Consider the following 22,170-nt stretch of genomic DNA (forward strand, 5'->3'; position numbering starts at 1 on the left):
ATAATAATAATAATAATATAGAGTAATACAATATTCTGGAAACCTTGATTGAGATGAAACTAAACCCCACCTTACTGAATGGGTGATTTCCTTCTGAAAATGACATCATGCAGCCCTCCCTAATTAATTATTTGTCATACAGATTAGGTCTCATTAAATAAGCATGACGCTGGATTTTGTCTTATTAAATATTGATTAGAAGCGCTGTTCTGAGATGCATTTCGACCGATATGAGCGTGGCACTGCTGCATCTGTGTAATGCACGCTCTTTCATGCCGCGACCGGGAGGCTAACCTTACATGCACATTTGAAGATTCATTTTGTGCCCAAAATTGACCGGGTTGATATTTTTTTTTAATTGTATAAAGACAGGAGGTTGATAAAAAAAAAAAAATGTAAAAAGACAGACATGTAAGTGACGTAGCTAGGAAAAACCATGTTACAATTTAAATATGCATTTAAACACCCCCCGACCCCACTGCTGGTGTATAGGATAGGATGCAGAAATATTTCGACCTTCGAGGGGGGAGCGGGACAGAGGGAGGGGGCTAACTGTATAAATTCTGACACCTAAAATGGATGTGCGGTGCTTCGCCTCAATCCTCGATCACGTGGCGCCGCAGTTCCTGGACGCCTGATGCATTTTGTGACTCGATGTAGCGGAAAAGCAATGGCTGAGGAGCGGAACCGCGCATCAACATAGACTGGGGCAGTGCGGAAAGGGATACGAGCATTATAAAATACACCATCATCAACAACAACAACAACGAGGAGGACGAGAAGAGACTGTCTGAGCAGCAAGGAGCCTCCTTCGCGCTTTCTCTCTCGCAGTGTTTTTTTTTTCCCCAAGGAGAGAGGGGGGGAAACAAAGATCTTGGGATCCTCAGTGTTGTGCACAAAAAAAAAGGCAGACCGTGGAAAAAAAAAAAAAAAAAGAGGGGGTTGTCAAAGTCCCGACCTGTGCCGCGTTCTTCTCTACATTGCAAACAAAGAACAGTTGCTTCCAGGTCACACACACACGTTTATTTAATTTTTTAATTTTTATTTTCCCGCTGGCAGTTTGGCATAGACGCCGGTTTTATGGAAATACAAGACTCTGCGCACATTATGAACCGTGTAATCTAGACACGCTTTGAGAAAAAATATATAGATCTATATAAAAAAAGAGAGTTGTCTAGCCGGCGATCGAAAAAGGGAGGACGATTTCTTATTTTTTGACTGGATTCACAGATTTCTTTTGACACTAAAGAAATATATACCTATTTTGAACGGTTTGGTGTTTGGTTGCCGGACATTTAAGAAACAAAACACGAAATTGACATGATGTTTCCACAATCCAGACATTCAGTAAGTTTGATTTCTTATTTTTACGGTGTGATTTGTGTGTGTGTGTTTACAGCGAACATCCGCCGCAGACTCATTTGTTTACATATGTGACTGATTCACTTCTTGCTCGTCTGTGTTGCTCGGAATCGGCCAAGAAAGACGTGTCCATTTTTTAAAACAAAGCTCAAATTGTTCCATAAAACCTTCCCCCCCCCCGATGTTTTTAAAAAACTGTTTTTATTTATTTTTAACCAAAGAAGGCGGCAACAACTTGAAACAGTGTGCCATTTTGAAAATGCTCCTTCCAAAAATAGATATACAATTAAGACGTCTTTCCTAATCCTCGCATATCTGTGTGTGTTTTTTGTTATAATTGACCGATGTAGTGTGGTTTTGATTAGCTGCATTATTTAATTTCGTGTACACATTGCCGTTGCAGTCGCAGACCAGTCTGAATAGCTGCGATGAATATGATTTCTGTGTTGCCGTAGTTGCTGGGAACCCAAACGGAAATGATAAAGCACTTGTCTTTTAAAAATGTTAACAAAATGGCTGTGTTTTCTTCCTTCGTAACCGCCAACGGCAATAAGTATATTGCCTGTGTGTGTTTTCAATGTTTTTTTTTTTTTAGTATAATATATTGCTAATAGTAATACAAAATGTATCGATCGGTCGAAACTTTAATTAATAATATTGGTAATTTAAGGTAATTTGAAACACACGCCTGTGTTATTTTTGAAGTTGCTTAGTTTTTAGTTATTGGAAAATTTTAATGAAAATAACAATCAAATAATGTTTCTGGGCGCTGTCATATTTTCGAAAATGTAATGTTTGAATTGGAAAGAGGCCTACTTCTACTAAAACTAAACCTCAGACCGGTACTACTAGTCTGTGTTTGTCAAGGCTATTTATTGTACGTAAAATGTTTTAACAAAACTACAAAACAGAACAATTACACCCGGGTTTGTGATGACCCAGGCAGAAAAAAAAATAAAGATTTTAAACTGCCATTATAGGAAATCAATTTATATTATAGTCACACTAATCATTATGAATTACTGTATTGCCGGCGTCATCAAATTGCTTCATAATTATACTCCACTAAAGGAAATGTCATTTACTCGCTCCGGGAAGGATTATGATGATGTTTCTAAAAACGGGTCCCCTCTTCTCATATCTTTCTAAAGCTTTAGATATTTTTTTTCCATCCATCTGAAGGACTTGTAGTGCGAAACGACCTCCTATAATAAATTTTTTTAAATCAATAATTATTTTTTGGTACACAGCAGTTTATATAAAGCCTACGCACTTAGTTTATCAATCTTTTTCAATCAATCTTTATTTTATATAGCGCCTTTCACAGTGGACCACCATCACAAAGTGCTTTACAAGATAGTGAGTAAATACAGTGAAATACAGGGCATAGTACATTAAATACAAACAGTACAAAACAATGCAAATGCATTCAATAATCCATTGAATACAAGGCTAGGATGTGAATTCTAAACATTGTGGATGCGTGTGTCATACAGAATCGTACGACTAAAATGGAGTAATAAAAACCTGAAATAGCAATTTAGACAACAGCTAATAACTGACATCAGGCTTGAAGAGCACTGAAAGCAAGAGAGATCAAGAGGGTCTTGAGAGTTGATTTGAAGCGAGCGACGGGGGGAGCTGCACGCTCTAAAGCTGGGACAGAGTTCCAGAGAGTCGGGGCCATGAAGCTGAAAGAGAGCTCTCCCAGTGTGGGGCACTGTTGCTTGGGTATAACAAGCAGTTGAGATTCTTGAGCTGAGTTTTCGATCCTACTAGATGTTCAGATTTGTTAGTTTTGAAGAAAAATGGCAGACATCCAAGCCTCGATGTCTTGGGTGCAGGCTGAGAGCCGGACCATGGTAGAGGGACATCCAGGGTCGAGTTTTAGGTAGAGCTGGGTGTCGTCCGCATAGGATTGAAACATGAGGCTGTGCTGGCGGATGAGATGACCCAAGGGAAGCATGTAGATGTTAAAGAGAAGAGGCCCAAGAACAGACCCTTGGGGGACACCGCAAGTGACTGGGTTTGCGTCAGCGCTGCTTCCATCATAGAAAACAGACTGCATGCGTCCAGATAGGTAAGAGGACAGCCAGGAGAGACAGGTTCCAGAGATCCCAGCATACTTCTGAAGGCGGGCAAGAATAATGCTATGATCTATGTTATCAAAAGCAGCTGTTAGGTCAAGGAGGACAAGCACAGAGGGAGCAGCCCACTGAGCAGGAGAACATTCACAGTCCGGAGCAGTTTCAGTACTGTGATGCGGCCGGAAGCCAGACTGCAGAGATTCAAGCAGATTGTTGTCTGTGAGATGTTTAGTCAGCTGGCTGGTTACAGCCCTTTCAAGAGTTTTGGGAAGATTGGCTATGGGATGGAAGTTGGATAAGACAGCGTGGTCAAGGGAGGGTTTTTTGAGCACTGGCGTTACTCTGGGAGTCTTGTTTAGGCATTAGTGTGTACAGGCCTCAATTGCTCTCTGTATTTAGTCAGTGTCTGCCCACACCAGTGTGCAGTAATACAAGTACTATGTGAAATATATTTTGTACTCAATTTTAGGACTGTTTCTTAATCCCAACCTTTTTTGTGCATGCGTTGCAGACAGACGCATACTGCTTAACTAGCAACCCGGGCTTAGATCGAGGAGTTTTTAATTAGACACAGCTGAGCTTGTTACCTATACACTGTGGCTAATCAAGCTCGTAGTAACACCTGGAATGGTGTGAAACGGCTGTGCAATAGGAGTCTTATTTCCATCCCTGCACGATATGTAACAAAGGAATCTGCTGGTACGACTAACGTACTGCGAAGATTTTCAGATCAAACAAACTGTCAGTGAGAAATGCTTCCAGTCAACAATTCGACACAGGAGTGCTGTGTGCAGTCCGCAGTGGAAATTATAATTAAAGGGAAGAAAGCCCTCCAAACCCCGCACACACTCCGGTTTCATCTTGCTTTGCCTGGCACCGCAGTGGCAGCCCGTCCATTATACTAATTACACAGCTGTAATAACGACATGGCAGCTTGTAAACACAGCTGCACAGATGTGGTGGAGTGGGTGAGTGCGAGTGTGTTTGTGCTGGGTTAGCACATGTGTATCGAAGTCTGTATTTGGTGTTAAAGGGTGCTGTAGAAAGCGACTTCACATTTAAATTGGTGCCCCTCAATAAGAGAAGCTACCCTTAAGGGCCAGCACGCTGCAGGGGTCCTTCCAGTTACAGGGTTGGCAATCCATCTCCCATTGCCCAGCGGTTTGATCCATTCCTGGTTTTACTAGGAGTTTAATTGCACACCTGAGCTGGTTACCGCTACACTGCGGCTAATCCAGCTCTTGGTAAAACCTGGAATGGGTGAAACTGGGTAAAGCACTTTGTTTAGGATTGTATACTGGATGCAGGAAAGCTATACTGTGTATATTTTATGCAGTTGCTCTGCACCTTTGTGTTGCTAGCCTGCACATGTTAATTCCAGCTGCTTCTCTGCTAGTCTGTGCTTGAACAGGCTTGCTTATGAATCACAGCCCCCTGCAATGGCACCAGAGCTAGTAAAGTGTGCAGAGGTGTTTCTAATGATGCGGTAAAACACTGCGCCTTGCTTCTTGCTGACAAGGTTAAGGGCAGCGTGGGCTGTAAATTGGTTTAACCTGCTGCCTAATGGTCCGTCTGATGCAAATCAAGGCACAGCCTAGCGATTCGGGATTTTAATCCAGTGAATGCTGTGGATGAGTGCGTGTTAAACCCATCTGCCAGCAGGCTGCAATGCAATCTTGAGTTATATATGATGGCACTGTTGGTGACTTGAAAAGAAATGAAGTTAGGGCTGACGTTTTGTGCATCAAGGAGTGTTTATGGTGCTTTGTCGTAGCGTAAACCGGTCGGAGAAAAATGAATGTCATTTCTGCTTGTGTTTCGGTCTGTGATTAGGGGCGAAGCGATTCATTGCGTGTTCTTTACGTGATAGATCGCCTCCTAATGGAGGTACGTATAGATTTCATCGTGATAGTAGACAAGCTGCAGCACATGGGTCATCGTAGTTCACCAAATGTTTCTTCCATGAAGAATGTGTGTGTGATAGTTGGTATAAATACATCCTCTCACCATCTCCTTTCTTCTTCTGTTTTTGGACAAAAAAGAGAAATGATCATTTGATCCTAGTATGCGTCGTGGACCATCGCTTGTATTGTGAGATCGTATCATGACGTTACTGCATCGTTATACCCCTGTTATAAAGAAAGTTTAGAAGTAGAGGTTATTCACCCTGTACAGTATTATTCAATAAAGCTTTCAGGCTAGGGCTCTTTTGAAATCTCTCAGTCCGGATAATGTATGAGCCGGGAGATAATCGTGCAAATCCGTGTATTGAAAAGCCATTGCGCAAATACAGCTCTGTATTGATCAGAACACATTAAGAGCGTGTGATTAAATGATTGGGAAGGGAAGACATTAACACCACGTGCTCTCAACACGAGGGCCAGGACTGGTAGGAGAGTGAGGCTGATTCTGTTACAGTAATCGGGCAGAGCATGCATATTATATCTCTCTATCGCTGGTCTGATTGCAGGGAGTGTGTGTCAGCCAGGTTTGAATGAACCTGTTCTCTGTGCGCCATTTTCACAGGAAGCCGCCGGCACGTTGCTTGCTGCTTGCTTGCAGTCATGTAACCCGCCTGGAATGCGCTGTGATCCTCGACGCGCGCTCACAGCTTTTATCAATCATTGTGCTTCACGTCTGGCACGGAAACGGGTCTTTCACAGCGATTCTGTGGGGAGGGGTTTTGACTTTTTTATGTGATTTGAACATGCCTGTAGCAGAAAGCCAGCGTGACCCTTTCTCGTGTTGTGGGTTTCGTGCCCTGTCAGGTTGCTGTGTGTATACTTGTGTTAAGCCCATCTAGCAGCTCGATCCATTCCTGAGATGTTTAATTAGCCCCCATGTGCTGATTTAATTAGGCTGAAGGTAAAACATGGAATGGCTCCGACTGCCATACAATGGGAGTCACGCTGACTTCCTGAAATACAGCTGGTAAAATATATTGGTAAAACTGTGAATCGGACGCTGCACCTTTTAGAGTCGCAGAAAGATTTGTAATGCTAATTTGGTAAGGGGGGGTGGAATACATGCTTGCTGAGTTTAACACCCTTTATTGCAAGCTGTGATCTAAACAAGATAGCCGTGATTATTACCAGGATGATGATGATGATGACGACTCCAGGGCTGCTCGTGAATAATCAGTTACACTGAGCTGTATGGAGCAAGAGCTGCTAGGATGATCAGTCTCTCCCTTACTGTTGTCTGACTCTTCGAATCTGTTGGTGGGCTAGAAGCCGACTTGATTTATTTATTTATTTCTATTAATCAGCCTGAGGTACTGAACTCATTCCACTGGCTATTGTAATACGTTGTTTTGCGGTCTCGGTTTCATCGAATAGCTGTGTTCAGTAGCACACGCTTCTGAGCAGTAGGGCTGTGTATTGGCAAGGGGGAGGCAAGCGGTCCGCGGGCAGGCTGCAAATCTGCACTTGCAAGCTTGAGCAAACAAGAAGGGCATCATTGTAACTCTGTGTCGTTCTCATTGTAACGTGCACTTCCTTTCTGGAGGGGGTGGGGGTGGGGGTGGGTGGTAGTTCCAAGCTTATTAAGGCCACTTGAATTAACAAAACAGACCCCCGGGGGCATTGTATAAAAACAGGTCCAGCTGTGTAAAGGTCACCCCCGCTCGCTCGCTCACACCCCTCCCCTCCCCTCCCCTCTCCGGTCTCTCCTTTGTTACGCGTGGATGAATTGAATAAAGGACTCGACACACACACACACACACACACACCGAGCCCAGCAGATGTCTGGGTCACTCGAGGGCAGTTCCCTCTCATTAGCATCACAATCGCAGCTCTCTGGAAACGCTTCCGCCAGGGCAGAGGTCACAGGTGACCATGTTGATTGCTGCACCCACCTCTGCTAAGCGATTTCAAAAGAGGTGCCGAGATCCCCCCCCCCCCCCGCTGTCAATGAAAACAGGCTAGTGGAATGTCAGTAATTAAAAATTAATAAATATTTAACCCCAAATGTCCTCCAGGTACTGTCTGAAATCTGACCTGAAATATGAACTTCTTTCTTTCATTTGGAATTAGCTTAAATATTAATTAAAAAAAATAATAAATCAGATTTCCCATTACAGAGAGGAGAGAAGCGCTGTTCTGTCCAGCAGAACTGGACGGGTGTTATTTATTTCCAACGGCAGTCCTGCATCGGCTGGTATGCTTTTGATCGGTCCGTTTATAAAATCTGCGATGTGAACGAATACGTTTCAATCTGCGTCTGTTTTGAAGATTGTTCAGTGTGGCTACGAAGGACTGGCGCCGTGCGCTGCGTTGAAACCAGGAGTCCCAGTTTTAACGGGTGTTTATTCTGTTTTATTATTTCGTTTATTTATTTAACGTGATCTAAATGCCACCGTCCTGTAAATCATTAAAGAGCAATGTTTTTACAGATAGAAATGCACTGAAGGATTTTTAGACGTTTCATTTTGCTGACTCTAATTCTGATTGCCTCTGGACCATTGTGAAGACCCTTCGCTCTTCATGTAAACCTGACAGACCCCAATGTGCTGAACTTCATTACCCTAGAAAAGGGTATTAATTCCTGTGTACAGCACAGGAAGTATCGCAATCAATCCGTGGTGTCTGGCAACACCCTGTCTCTATATTGGCCACGTTTCAGCTCTTCACAGGAATAGATGATTCCCTCAAGGCTGGATTATACAAGTGGGTTTCCAACCAGATCGATCCACGTACAGCAGCTTTCTACAAATTACCAGCCACTTACTAACAACTGTAAGCTATTCGATGGATCTGTGTTGCATGTGAAAGTGTGTTAAAACCCTGTAGTACAGCTGTTGCTGTGTCCGCTTGTACAGCATGGTGTGGGAGGGGCATGGTGCTGTTCAGAACCCCCCCTTTCACCACACCGGCACGCAAGAGCACACAGCCTAATGGAGACGGATATTCAGACAGTTCTAGATGTCAGGATCCATCGTTCTGCAAATCGTGAATTTACCAACAAATGAACTTCCGAATTCCTATTATTATTATTATATTTAATAAGTAGCTTTGCATGTTACTATGCTCTTGTTTTTTTTACACGTCATTCTGAGAAGTCTTGAATCTTGTTGATTGGCTAGATGTTTGATCAACAAAACTCAGAACACACACACACACATTAAATTTGGAAGCTTCTTCCTATTTAAGATAAATTTAAATATATGATTTTAAATGCACTTTCCTAAATGGAAAAATGAAAGAAAAAAATATATATACAGGATTCTGATATTTTGTGTGCTGTGCCAAAACAGACGCCACACTGCGCTTCTTAAAGAAGTGTCAATAGAAAGACAAATTGCAGTCCTGTCGATACCAGCAAAGGATTGTAAGGCAGCCACCTGGCAGGAAGTAGGTGTCCTAAATTACAAAAGAGTAGTTGCGATGCTCCGTACTGTAACTCTCTGAACTTGTGCTGACATGAAGTTCTCGTGCGCTGTGCTGAAAGGAAGAAGACTCCCCTGCCTCAGAGCTCCGTCTGTAACCATGCGGGGCTGAGCAGTCGGAGGTGTGAGCTGCATTCTGCACAGCGTCTTGCAAACTGAAAGGCATCCTGCGGTGCCAAGAATTCATCTGTAACGAACCAGCACGGCAGGGGAGGCTTGGTTTGGAGCTCGGGGGTGGAGAAAGATGAATGCAGACTGAGCATCGAAGAAAGAGAAGAATCCTCACACAGGTACCTGGAGTTCTGCAACGGAGGCCGCTGCGTGGGTCGCTGTTCTCCGCAGAGTCTTTAAGAAAAGCAGTGATCGTCACAGATCATGCGACTGTTTCTTCACCCGATTTGCTTGGATTGGTAAATTGGCCCAGTCAACACCAATGATCCCCTGCCCACACCTCATTTCTGTAGAGAGCTCAGTCTGAATAGTCGCTTCGTGCAGCACGAGTCGCAAACCTTTCTGGGAGCCGGCTCTTGAAACTGAATAGCCCTTGTCTGCTGCCTCGACCGCACAGCAGCAGGCCAGCCCCAGTCTGTAAGGGATACCCTCCGGCGAGGGAGAGCCGGGGCTTTGTGATCGCCACGTCCGTCAGGACCATATGTGTCTCGCAGCCTGGGACAGCAATGCTGCGTCTGGTTTCATGGTGGGTGGTTCTTCGTAAGGATCCCTGACTGAATCATTTGAACCCACCCAGACAGACACGCTCTTCCTGTGCCGGGAGCGTTGACTGATAAGTACACCAGCTTTAAAAAAAAAAAAAAAATGCAGGAATCTGCTGGAAGCAATTCCGCTGTGCCTTCCTGCAGCTTAAGCTGTCGCTGTGCCCCTTGTTTAGGGAGGTTGAAGAGGAGTGCAGGAGAGACTCGCTTGAATCGGGACACCTTGCTGGAATGTGAGCGGCCTAAAGAGGGATAATAATCCTGTTGAAATGGTCTGAAACAGGGGTTCAAACAAGTCCTGCGTAGAACCCTGAATCGGATGATGTGGGGCTGCATGCTCATTGGGAGATGAGGTTAATAATAACTAGATCTATTGAGAGAATCAAATCCTAGTCCCAAACAGGATTATCCTGTGTTCAGACTCCAGTGGATCTGTTAAGAAACAATCCTATTGTGTGTGCTGAACTCTCTTTCCTTTTTTTAGTTTTTTTTCCTAATAAAAGCAGATTCTTTTAGGACACCGTTTAGAAAATGTTTCTGTAAACAGACCCTGAAGTACTCCAGTACAGCTGCTGTACACTTCCACCCCTCCCCTCCGCACTGCCGTCTTGCGTGTTCAAACGTTCCCTTTCAGAATAGGAGCCGGGGCTGATTGATTTATTGTATTGATCTGCCCGACTAGCTTAAGTTGCACAATCTGAATTATCGCTGAGCACGATCAAGGCGACATGCAAAACATTGTAAATCAATCTGAAGCATATGCCTTTGCCCCAGTGTCAATGTTGGTTGCATTTTTTTACAGCTGATTTTCATGCAAAACTAAGCTGCTGTTTCTGTACGGGGGTGGGAAGGGATTCAGTTTAACAGCAAAGGGTTCAAAGACCCTCACAACTCTGGGCTGTAAGCATTTTTCCTATAAATAAACAAGGGCAATGTGTCAACTGGATACAAGCAGCTCTTAATCCAAGACTAATCCCCACTACTCATTTTGCAGTATTGACACCCTATGTATGTTATTGGCATAGGACTGTGTTGGTACTGAACTACAGTCCAGATGAATTAGTTTGATCCAGTGGGTAGTTTGCTCCTCGTTGTTTCAGAACTGGAAGCGTACAGCTCAGCTAATCCTTTCATTCGTCCCGCACACAGCTGAGCTGCTAAGTTGTATTTGTTGCACAAATCTCAGTAAAGCTGGTATTTAAACCTTTTAGGTTGTTGCTACATAAATACCATCAACACTGTTTATTTAAAAACAACGCTGCTCTTAATAACATTGTATTACTGTCATTATTATAAACATTTTGAAACCTAATAATGTCAAATGTATTGTTGTACAATTTTTAATGACTAGATTGTCAAAACTGGGGAGTGGGCTATAATAAAAAACATTAAAAAGACCAGTCACCTGGGCAAACTGGATGCACAGCCTGGCGTGGCTGTGGATTAGGTGATCGGGACGGGGCAGTTCGAAGTCGTTCTGCCAGTGCGGGGGTGTGAACGCACCCCACGAAGGCAGCAGGCACCAAAAAGGGTTACAGCAGCCAGCGGAGGCCAAGTACAGAGCATGGCGTGTAGCAGAGGCTGAGGCTTGTGCCAACAGCCCCTCCTCGCCCAGTGCGGGTATAGAACCATCCTCCAATGAGCTGAAACTTGATGTCAGACTTGAACGCCCCCTTTCCAATGTTTGTGCCATTCATTCATTCATATATATTTTAAAGGGTAGGGGGATAACTATTAAGAGTAGTGTTCTGTTCCATTTAATAGAAAGGAAAATCACAACAGGACCCTCTTTTTAATTGGCACAGCCGAAAAGCAGTTTATTAACTGCGTCTCCACGGACGCTCTGAGGCTGCATTGCGGGCGTCCTACATTTCAAAAAGTTTCTGCAACTTCACAGTGGAGCTCTGTGCTCTCCTGCACCCTTGAGCTACTGAATCCTGCAGAGCAGTCCCGCTCCTGAACCAGGAGAGGATGAACGAGGCACAGCCCTAATCCTGCCCCCTCTGGGGAGTGACAATTCAGGCTGTCGGATTCAAAACCCTAAACGCTTAGGAATGTAAAAAAAAAATGCATTAGCTTTTCTTTTTTCTGTCATCATTTTATAGTGCCATTAAATTTCACTTTGTGTCTAAAAATGAGTGTTAACACTTGAAAGAACTGCCAACGGTTCTTTCCATCCTTGCAAAGTGGACTCTGGAAGGAAGTGGTGAAACGGAGTTCAGTGAGTAAACCGTTTGATGTGAACCGTCATTCCTGCTGTGTGACTTCTCAATCTCGCTATTACAAATCAGGTTTCCGTTGGACCCCAATCGCAGCAGTGGAGAGTGGAGATCTCGCTCTCGCAATGACAAAGCATTGTAAACGTTTCACAGCAGTATTAACAGCACGTTCATGTTGAGGTTTTGTCTTTTATAATTGAGATTTAATGGCGTGCAAACTGTTTCCAGGTGTTCGGTGGCTGCCTCTAATCCCGTTGAGAGAGTGTCCTGTCTCTCGCACTCTTTGTGTGACAGACCCAGTACAGCCTGACACAGCAGAGTGTGAACACACAACTTCAGTACTGATGTGCGCAGGGCCCTTCTCCTGGAATGCGATCCCATTCCTTTGTCTGCAGTAATTTTGTTTGCACCTGACTTTATTGACATTCCAGTTTGTTTGCATTCCCCAAAAAAGTAGATCCTGTACCTGTTTGAAAAAAAAAACAAGCAGGTTCCTGTTATACTTGCAGCAGCAGGAGGTTATATATACAAAATACATTTGAAAAAGGGGATCACCCATTGTATTTCTGTTGAACCGATGCATTAATGATCCTGAATAAACAGCATTGTTAATTGAACCTTTCTGAACGCCTGCATGTATATTGTAAGTTCTCCCCAAGGCAGGGAGCAAGCTGCAGTGGTGTCAGCACTGTATAGAGAATTGTGTGCTGAGTTTTTCACTTTGCATTTTCTTCTGGAACATGCACAGCACAAAGGCACGTACTATTATCATCCCCCCGGGGGCTGGCTGTGCTGTTCCTAAATGGAAGATAAATACCAGCGTGTCTTTAAATCCGACTCAATCATGCGTTTTGACAGGCAATTTTGTACTACAGTACAGAGACAGCGGAGGAACTAAGTACCTTTTTGTGTGTGTGTCTTATTTAAATAATAATAATAATAATTGTAAAAATGCATTCTAGTCTGAATGTAATTTCTTGAAATAAAATATTGGATTGAAAATAGTTTCCAATGATTACTGTTGAAAGATCAACAGTCCCGCCCCTGCTCAATCCTGATTGGTTTAGACGGACAACAGCATTCTAAACTGAACGCATTCTTAAGTTTTTCGAGGGTCCCGGCTAACATTGTGAAAATGAAATATTTTATTCGTGCTTTTAGTTAAAAATAAAAATTGTAAGTAACTGGATTTAAATTTCCGGACTGCATCATGCACATGGTCCTGTTGCTTGTGTTTTGCTGCGTGGGGTGGGGTGCTGGTTACACTGTTACAGCAGTGCAGTATTGGATGTTAATGTGTTTTTAATGAGCTGTTTTTGTTTGTAGGCTTCCTCTCAGTCGTCGCAGCAGCTGAAGTTTACAACTTCTGACTCCTGTGATCGAATCAAGGACGAGTTTCAGTTCCTCCAGGCGCAGTACCACAGGTATGGATTATAAATACATATACAGTGATTTATTTCTTTAGCAAAGTACTGTGAATCAGACCACAGCAGAGGGAAAAAAAAGCTCTAGTTTTTATAACGTCTTCATATCCTTTGCAGGTCTTATGTGTGTTTACTTGCATGCATTTTTATTTTTTTTTGGTAGTACTGATTTTAACAGCGCCTCAAAAACTCTAAATAAAATGACTAAAAACAAAAAAAACAGAAATTTTGTGAAAGGTAATCCAAAATGCTTCTAAATATCCAACACTGGATTTAGGAGCTTTGTAGATTAAATAAAAACCCCACTTTTCAAGTGACTAATATCTTTATCTTTTTCTCTTTCGGACTCAAGTTCCATTAGTTTGCGTTCAATTATTGATGAAGTGGGGCATTAAAAATGCATCGCGCTATCATGCAGGGACCCGAGGAGCTTCTGCACAACCATGTGAATTAATTTAAAGGTTTTTTAAAAGATCGCCGTTCCCAGAGTCCCTCTCTTAGCAGCGGGCTGTTAACATGCTGGAGGTACATCGTGCGAGCCGGGATCCAGCAATTACACTGTGCAGCGAGCACCATTTAGCACTGGGGGTACCTTGTACTGCAGTGCACCATTAAAATGATCTATTTGACATCCCCAGCCTAGGTGAATTCAAAGTGGATGTTATGTCGGTCTCTGTGCTTCTCTCTCTCTCTCTCTCTCTCTCTCTCTCTCTCTCTCTCTCTCTTGTTAAATTGAGTGCTGGTGGCAGGCACTGGATTGACGGATCGCTAGAGACAGAAAGACTAGTTTGCTTTATTTATTGTGTAGTAGTTTAAGCACAGGCAGCAGTAATTTCAGCTACCCTACAACTACAGTTCAGCCTCGATGCCTCAAGCCTGGCCTGGATTGTAGGGAGCACCCTTTCTCTTAGGGGCATTTTAGTCTCTGTGTCTCAGTAGCGATGGTCTGTGGAATGTGATTCTTAACCCGCTAGACGCTAATAACATAAATAATGTGGGCAATGGGCTGGAGCAGAACATAACGGGCTAACAATTGAATTTAAAACACAGTGACAGAATTGCGTTGAGCGCGTTAGGCAGCAGCAATAAGGAACATTCTCTGACGCTGCTGGATGTGAACAAAATCGAGGGGGGGGGGGGAGGGGGGAGCAGAAAAAAAAAAAAAGAGAATTGACACTGTAAATGATTGGAATCATGAAGAAAGGCACTAAACTCCATCAAAATGTCATTTGCGCTCCCCTCGCACCTTGAGGCTTGTTTAAACCAATCAGGCGGCATTCAGCCAATGCGGCAACTCCGCTGAGGTTTCCATGGCGACCAGCACGCTCGTTGCCGTGGCTGAGAGACGATGTGAGGAGTATGAATCAAAAGCAGCAGCAGCGTGCGTCTCATAGGCATTTAGAAATGCACAGATGTAATGTAAGAAATCTGTGACTACGAATGAGCTGGAGGTGCGATACAGTACAGGCCAGTGTTGGATCTCTCCTCGCCCGTCCCTAGCTCTAGTCTCTCAGATCTAAACTGTAGCTGACTTTGAGGTGTTTGCATTTCTTATGAAGTGCTCCCCTCCGGGCCCCTGCTCATCATGAGTCGTTTTTAAAGGTGTAATTAAATCGCGCTCGGTGTGCATTCAGCTGTTCAGACTGATGTTGAAGAAACAATATGCATTCATAAACTGAGATGCAATGATTCATGGATTGATCGATTTTTGTCGATAGGCGTGGCTTTTAGTTTTGCGAGCCTCAGTTAAACATGAATTGATGGGCGACTTGCACACACATGTATTACCAGCACATGTATGTTTTCAGTCTTGCTTTTAAAATGATTTTTTTTTTTTTTTGTTTCAGTTTGAAATTGGAATGCGACAAGCTGGCCAGTGAGAAGTCGGAGATGCAGCGTCACTATATCATGGTGAGTCTGAAATGACGTCCGGAGGATCTTGAAATCCCGACACCCAATAATAACAATCGGGGTGTACGAGTTACTGAACCCTGTGCAAGTTTACCATTGTATTTGTGCATTTCAATTCTACACTCCTGCCAGCTAATTCAGGAGTCAGGATATTGGAACCCAGGTCCCTGCACTAACATAAAGACCGCCTTTATGTGGATGCAAGCTTGAGCAGTCATTGCAAACGGGTTTAACTGTGCTTGTAAACACGCCTGCAGCTCTCTTCCCCTCCTGTGCTGCTGTCATCCATCTCTGTTCCTCTGTTTCTGTCTCCCAGTGTGCTCTCTGTCGATATCGCTGTCCTGGGCCTCTGTTCCTCTGTTTCTGTCTCCCAGTGTGCTCTCTGTCGATATCGCTGTCCTGGGCCTCTGTTCCTCTGTTTCTGTCTCCCAGTGTGCTCTCTGTCGATATCGCTGTCCTGGGCCTCTGTTCCTCTGTTCTTGGAGCAGTAGCACTCGGGAGCACCGCTACCTGTAATCTGTCTGCGTGTTGATGAGATTTGCCTATCTGCCTAATCTCATTGACATTCGCTTTTCTGTGTCGCTGTCTGGTCTTTGCATATGATTGATCGGTCTAGCTGGCGTGTGTGGGGTGTTGTGTGTGTTTTTTTTTTTTAAATTGATCTAATCCTCGGCTCATGCTCACATCTCCATCTCGCAGATAAAAAAAAAAAAAAAAAAATGTCCTCCCTAATTGGCTCTCTGGTTTCACGCTGCTAGAGATGACTTTGAATTTCGTGTGCCAATTTCCTTTTGTGACATTCTGTGTAATTACATTAGGAACCCCCAGTGTGATCAAGTCAGTGTTAATGGATAGCTATCCACCTTCTTTTTTTTTTCTTTGTCCCTTTTTAGGACTTTGATTATTGGTATTAGTTTTATTACTATTTTTATTTGTTTTATTGTTTATTAGTATTATTTTAATATTATCTACATTTGCTGGGATTATGCAGGAATCCTAATATCCTCAAAGCACCGCACCATTGTAAGAGAGGTGTAGCTATAAGCTCTATTTTTCGTGCTGCCTTTCAGCTGTGTCTATTGTAATTGTGTTGCTTCCCTTTGAGGAAGCTGTTCGGCTGTGACACTGTAGAGCCGCCCGTCTCCATTAAATAGATTGTAGTAGTCTCCAGTGTACACCACAGTAACGTTAAGCTAAACAAAGGGTAATCTACTCTAATCTGTTAACCCATGACTGTAACACACTCACCGGTGGGATATGCAGGAACTCCAAACTGACCTGTGTGAAATGAGGTGACGGGTTAACATAAAAGCTCTAACTGTGTTTGTATTTTTTTGTTTGCAGTACTATGAAATGTCCTATGGCCTGAACATTGAAATGCACAAACAGGTAAGTGCGATTCTGAATGAGTTCATGTCACGCTCCCCATCGGGTTGTGAAATGAACTCGTACTTATTTCTCTGCTAACGAGCCCGTTGCCTGAGCCCCCCGGCTGCCTCTCTCTCGTGTGGTTGAGAGTCAATTTCAACAGAAACGCCTCCGGTTTGTCGCTCCAAGCCACGAGACTGTCTCTGCTTCCGCTCGGCTCTCCTTGCAGCCCGCAGGGAGAGAGACTTCTGCGCCTTGTGCAAGGTGACAGGAAGTGGTTTGTCCGCACCTGTGCGCTGCAATGAGATTTTGTTGCAGAAAAAAAAAAAAAAAATCAAATTAAACGGAGTGACTCATTTCAATACATCGCTGAATCACTAGATCGATCCCTTCAGTGTACTGTGGCAAGAAGAGCACCTCACAGAGAAGCAAAGCATGGACTTGCATGGGAAAGGGACTGGGGGGGGGAAGCAAGGCAAATGCAGGTTTGAAGTCGCGTACAGGAAATGAACTTTTGCAGATTTTAAAAGCACAAAGCGATTTGGAGGTGACGGTGGGGGGCGGGGAGACAGTTTTTGTAAAATCACGTGGTAAACGTTTGTAAGGGTAATGCCGTTGCCTTGGTGCTTTCCCTGTAGAAAGGCTCTAGCTATTGAAGCCATGCAGAGGTCCTTACCAGATGCTTTGCCAGGCCTCCCGCTGCCTCCCATGCAGTTTGTCATTCATGCCTATACTGTGCTAGTCTGTGCTCCATCAATCTTACCTTTCCCGGAATGGGCACCGGTGATGAATAAATCAGGGCAGCAGATAAAGACTTCAGAACTGCAGCGACGCCGACGCGGGCTGGAATCCATTAAATATAAAGAGGGAGCTGAAGATGGGTGCAGATGCTACCTCCCTGCGCCGTGTGGGGAAATTGATGGCGACATTTCCTAATTACTTTTCGCTGGAAGTGATGATTCTTATTTTTAGGTGGGGGCTCAGCTGCTCTGAGCTGCTTTAATCTCTCGTGGCGTTTTGGTCTCATTTTGTAGCTCCTTTACAGCAGTGTGCGTGGATGGCTTTCTTTATCTCTGTGCAGGGATTGGAGCCGTCCTGTGTGTGGACACCCTGTGATGCTGCGCTGCTCCCCGTGCTGTTGATCTCTGCACAGGAATCCGATCAGGGCCGTTGCTGTTGATCGGGGGCTGATTTATCATTCAAAGAGAAACGAGTGAAGAAACAGCTGCTTGGATTTGCGTGGCTTTCTGCTTTTCTTTAACTCTCCTCTGGGATCCAAGCAGCTGCTTCTTCACCGGTTTGTCTTGGAGTGGTAAATTGGCTCATTAAATAGCAGTGACCCTGACCGGTGGAGAGCTTGATCAGCGAAGTCGAATAATCAGTTTGTGCTGCTCTTCTACATGCAGTTACAGTAACACTGAACCAAGCGCAGACAAACGAGCCCACTGGAAGTCTTTCTCTGTGTCTTTGAGCGCGCGCAAAGTAACTTGTATTTCTTTGTAAATCACAAGCTGTTGTGGGTTTAAGTTGCCACCTGTTTTGTAACCTGTCGAGAAACCCAATTCAAGACTATTCAATGAGTGACCGAGGTCCTGCGGAACTGAACACAGCTCTGAACTGGCTTACTGAGAAAGCCTCCGTGTTCAACCTCCTGTTTTCTCTTCGCAGGCTGAAATCGTGAAGAGGTTAAACGGGATCTGTGCTCAAGTCCTCCCCTATCTGTCACAAGAGGTAAGACGCGTGTGCCGCCCCAGACAGCTCTACACACACACACACACACACACACACACACACACACACACTCTGTCTCTTGAGTTTGCAGAGCTGGGTGGGGGCTGGTCTGTAGGGTTGCAATCTGTCCTGGTCCTCCCTTCTGGTGACATCATCACATCCTGGGCTCTCAGTGCAGCACTGTGGGGACCGGCACAGCACTAGAACGCCAGCACCTGCACTGACGTGCATCAGGGACTCCTATTGCATAGCAGTCTCTCCCATTCCAGGTTTTACTACGAGCTTGATGAGCAGCAGTGTGTTTAACAAGCTTGTGTGCGTCCTTATTGAACTGGTAGTAAAAACCTGGATCGGATCAAACTGCTATGCAATGGGAGTCTTATTGCCATCCCAGTACATGTATGGAAATAGTGACAGTTTTAAACAGTTTTATTTTCTTTAGTTATCCTCACCCGGTGTACTATTGTACAATTTTCTAAAACCCCCAAAAATATTTCAGTTCCACCACGTTCTTTTTTCCATTATTCTCTAAATGTATTTTTTTTAGCTGGTAATATTAATATTTTGTGAAACGAGGAGAGTCTGACTTGCATGTGTGTTGGTGTTTTGTTTTGTTTTTTATTTTTAAATTTAGTTTTATATCAACTCATTTTTTTTTTCCCCTTGTGTCCCCCTCTCTCAGCACCAGCAGCAGGTCCTGGGTGCAATCGAACGTGCCAAACAGGTGACCCCCCCAGAGATGAACTCCATCATTCGGGTAGGTTGCAGTTCTGCATGAAGCTCACTGACACCCCGTCTGTCTGCACTGCCCCGGGGCACGTGGGAGACGCACAGACAGACTGGGGGGTCTGTTCACCAGCAGAGCTGACGAACGTTAGGGGAACGCTCTGCTAGTTCTTAGACCACTGGTGCGCAACTCCAGCTCAGAATCCAGTCCAGGTTTTCCCTTCTAAAAGTTTACCATGATATTTTTTGCACTGTGTTTTGCGTTTTTCTCGTGATTTCTCCACGGTTATGCAATGCATTTACCATAGTTTACACTGGCTTGCTGTCTTTATTAATACGCTTTACCATACCTTGGTATTCTTTACAATGCTTTACTGTGCTTTATTACACTTTGCTATACTTTTACTGCAGGAAGCTTTTTATAAGGATTAACTCCAAGCTGGTCATTGAACCTGATCATAGTCACTTTACTGATTCAGTCGCTGATTGGAATATAAAACCCGGACTGGAGTGGATCTGGAGGCTGAGAGTAGCGCACCCCTGTCTTAAACTGTTTAGAATATAAAGGGTGTACAACAGGGATGAAAACTGGACTCCTATTGCATAGCAGTGTCACCCATTCCAGGTTTTACTACAAGCTTGATTAGCAGCAGTGTATAGGTAACAAGCTCAGGTGTGTATTATTAATTAAACTCATAATAAAACTAGGAATGGATCAAACTGCAATGCAATGGGGACCTTATTTCCATCTGTGTACAATACTACATGAGGATGTTTACAGTGTAAGTGTTTATAATACATCACTTTTAAATGATTCAGTATTTTAGAATCAAAGTTTTAGGAATGAAACAGGCTCCCTATTTGGGGGTGACCTGTGGACCTGGGGTGTCCCCGGTGTCCCTGGGGTCCCAGTTCATGTTCCGCCCTCTTTCTCCACAGCAGCAGCTCCAGGCTCATCAGCTCTCCCAGCTCCAGGGACTGGCCTTGCCGATGACCCCCCTGCCCCTGGGCCTCACGCCCCCCTCCCTGCCCGCCGTCACCTCCAGCTCCGGCCTCTTCTCCCTCTCCAGCATCCTGGCCTCGCAGGCACAGCTGGCTAAGGAGGAGAAGGCAGCGCGAGAGGGGGGAGACAACCACCGGGACGAGGAAGCCGAGAAGTCAGACTAGCACCGAGGGGGCAGGCGCGGGCGGCTTTACTTCTGTTCATTTCTCTTCTCGTCTGTCTTCTGTCTCAGTGAATCCTTTCACAGGCTCCCCCTTTTGAACATGTACAACAAACAAGCACACACAAACACTAGCAATGGTTGGCAGGCAGGGCAACGAAGGAATTTTTATCTAGTTGTTTTTAAAGCTGGGTAACTCTATGCTGAATCCTGGGGAGTTTCCTGAAATCCTTAAACACAATTAAGTAGGTTTTTGTGTAAAAACTCACAAGCCGAACAGAAACTGAAAAACAAAACTGACGTTGGGTAAACTGCTTGAGTGTCTCTCTCTCTCTGCATTTGCATGCTTCCAGAGCTTGAACGCTTTCAACCCCTTTCAGGTGGGGGTGAGGGGTGGGTGGTCGGGGGCAGACAGACAGGGTGGTTACAGCTGTGGCACAGAAGCAGGCGTCGCCACCCTGCCTGCCTGCCCCAGTCAACGTCCCTACCATTAATAAGACGACCTGCGCTGATTATAGCGCCTTTCATCTTCAATGACATAGAAGAAAAACATTTCAATAAATAACGAAACCAGCCCCGCCCCGTCATGACCACATTCCCAAACATCAAGGGTCTCGATCCAGCATGTCAAATACCACTGCCTCTCCAGCGCTCTGTATCCGTCTCTCCTCCTCTCTCTATCTCTCCTCCATTCTGTATCTGTCTCTCCTCCTCTCTGTATCTCTCCTCCATTCTGTATGTCTCTCCTCTGCTCTGTATCCGTCTCTACCGCTCTCTCTAGGTACACTCTCCACCTCTATCTTCTCCACTCTGTATCCGTCTCTCCACCTCTATCTCTCCTCCGCTCTGTATCAGTCTCTCCACCTCTATCTCTCCACCTCTCTATCTCTCCTCCTCTCTGTATCTCTCTCCTCCTCTCTGTATCTCTCTCCACCTCTCTATCTCTCCACCTCTCTGGATCTCTCCACCTCTCTGTATCCGTCTCTCCTCCATTCTGTATCGGTCTCTCCCCCTCTCTGTATCCGTCTCTCCTCTCCTCTAGCTCCACTCTCCACCTCTCTCTGTAATCTTTAGCAGAAATATAAAAAGCTGATTGACCTGTTCCTGATCAGGATATTATTTTTATTTTTTATTTTGAGGGGTGCCCCTCCTAGATGCGACGAGAAATTGAAAACAAAAAATAAACACATACTTGTACAATGGAAGGCAGCGTGATTTTAGGTGGGTACCAGTTCTACTTTAAACAGTAAATACAAATAGCATAGTCTACCATTGTGAAATATTCAAACTGGCTTCGACAACAATAAAGGAATGGAGCGTCTTAACTTTACAAGCTTTGTAATGTTCTTCGTTTTGTTTTTTGGTTTTCAGTTCTCTTATTTTGTGTTGTGTGTAAAATGTTAAGTGTGTACTTGGCAGATGTATGTTTGTGTCAGTGAAACCAATACTATAGCTTGGTTTAAAAAAAAAATGTAAAGGTTTAAAAAACACACATCTACTACAAATGAATGAAACGTTTAAGCAGTAAGGAAGTATTTCTGGTGCCTTACAAATAAAAAATAAAAGGAGGTAGGGTGTGTGTCAAAGTCATGTTTTTGTGATTTCATTAAAAGCACGACAGGAAACGGCTCTATAGTGTAATACAGCACAGGCAAGCACTGGAAATGACTGCAAAGTGTAAAGCACATTAATACATACGGCAAACAAGGGAACATTATGCTAAAACATAGCATTGCCGTGGTAAACTTTTAGAAGGTCGTTTTAGGTTTTTATTTTCATTTTTTGTAAACTCTAAATGTATATCTTGCTTTCTCTTCTGACGCGAGATAGGGCTCCATATTTGTGTTATAATAAGACAAGCACAGGCAATGCAGTCCACGTGAATTGTGAAATTTCACTGGACTTGACTGCGGTCCACGCTTCTACCACAAGTGGGCGCTCTGGCCCTACGAACCGATGCGCGACACGAATCCCTGCTGCGGTTTTCCAGATACAGTAGATCCCGTGCAGCAGGTACAAGGACCCCCTCTATCAGCAGTCAGGTGAGCGCAGAGCTCCTAATACCCGCTGCGCAGGAAGT

At 44.3% G+C, this 22,170-nt stretch overlaps 1 protein-coding gene and 1 long non-coding RNA gene across 3 annotated transcripts; one reads left to right on the top strand and one right to left on the bottom strand.

Moving 5' to 3' along the window:
* The first annotated feature begins 567 nt into the window (after positions 1 to 567).
* LOC117401465 (TLE family member 5-like) lies at positions 568 to 21,423 on the top strand. 2 transcript variants are annotated; one of them, XM_034002192.3, is made up of 7 exons: positions 568 to 1,347; positions 13,094 to 13,191; positions 15,039 to 15,102; positions 16,447 to 16,491; positions 18,139 to 18,201; positions 18,884 to 18,958; positions 19,867 to 21,423. In XM_034002192.3, exons 1-7 carry the CDS (start codon positions 1,321 to 1,323, stop codon positions 20,092 to 20,094), a joined length of 600 nt encoding a protein of 199 aa, XP_033858083.1. In that variant the 5' UTR covers positions 568 to 1,320; the 3' UTR covers positions 20,095 to 21,423. The 2 variants fall into 2 exon arrangements, with proteins under 2 accessions (XP_033858083.1, XP_033858084.1); XM_034002193.3 differs by having other exon boundaries at positions 19,870 to 21,423.
* On the bottom strand, positions 20,677 to 21,657 carry LOC131721034 (uncharacterized). The gene is made up of 2 exons (XR_009319825.1): positions 20,919 to 21,657; positions 20,677 to 20,876 (listed from the first exon to the last, which is right to left on the bottom strand). It is a non-coding gene; the product is annotated as an uncharacterized LOC131721034 (long non-coding RNA).
* Positions 21,658 to 22,170: the final 513 nt, after the last annotated feature.

The sequence above is a fragment of the Acipenser ruthenus genome, chromosome 47, assembly GCF_902713425.1.
Source record: "Acipenser ruthenus chromosome 47, fAciRut3.2 maternal haplotype, whole genome shotgun sequence".
In the NCBI taxonomy this organism is placed as follows: domain Eukaryota; kingdom Metazoa; phylum Chordata; class Actinopteri; order Acipenseriformes; family Acipenseridae; genus Acipenser; species Acipenser ruthenus.

Excerpts from the sequence above, each read along its gene's own strand:
- LOC117401465 (XM_034002192.3), top strand. The coding sequence starts at position 1,321 with ATGATGTTTCCACAATCCAGACATTCA. Across the intron at positions 1,348-13,093 it reads TTCCACAATCCAGACATTCA|GCTTCCTCTCAGTCGTCGCA; the intron begins GTAAGTTTGATT and ends TTTTGTTTGTAG. Across the intron at positions 13,192-15,038 it reads CTCCAGGCGCAGTACCACAG|TTTGAAATTGGAATGCGACA; the intron begins GTATGGATTATA and ends TTTTTGTTTCAG.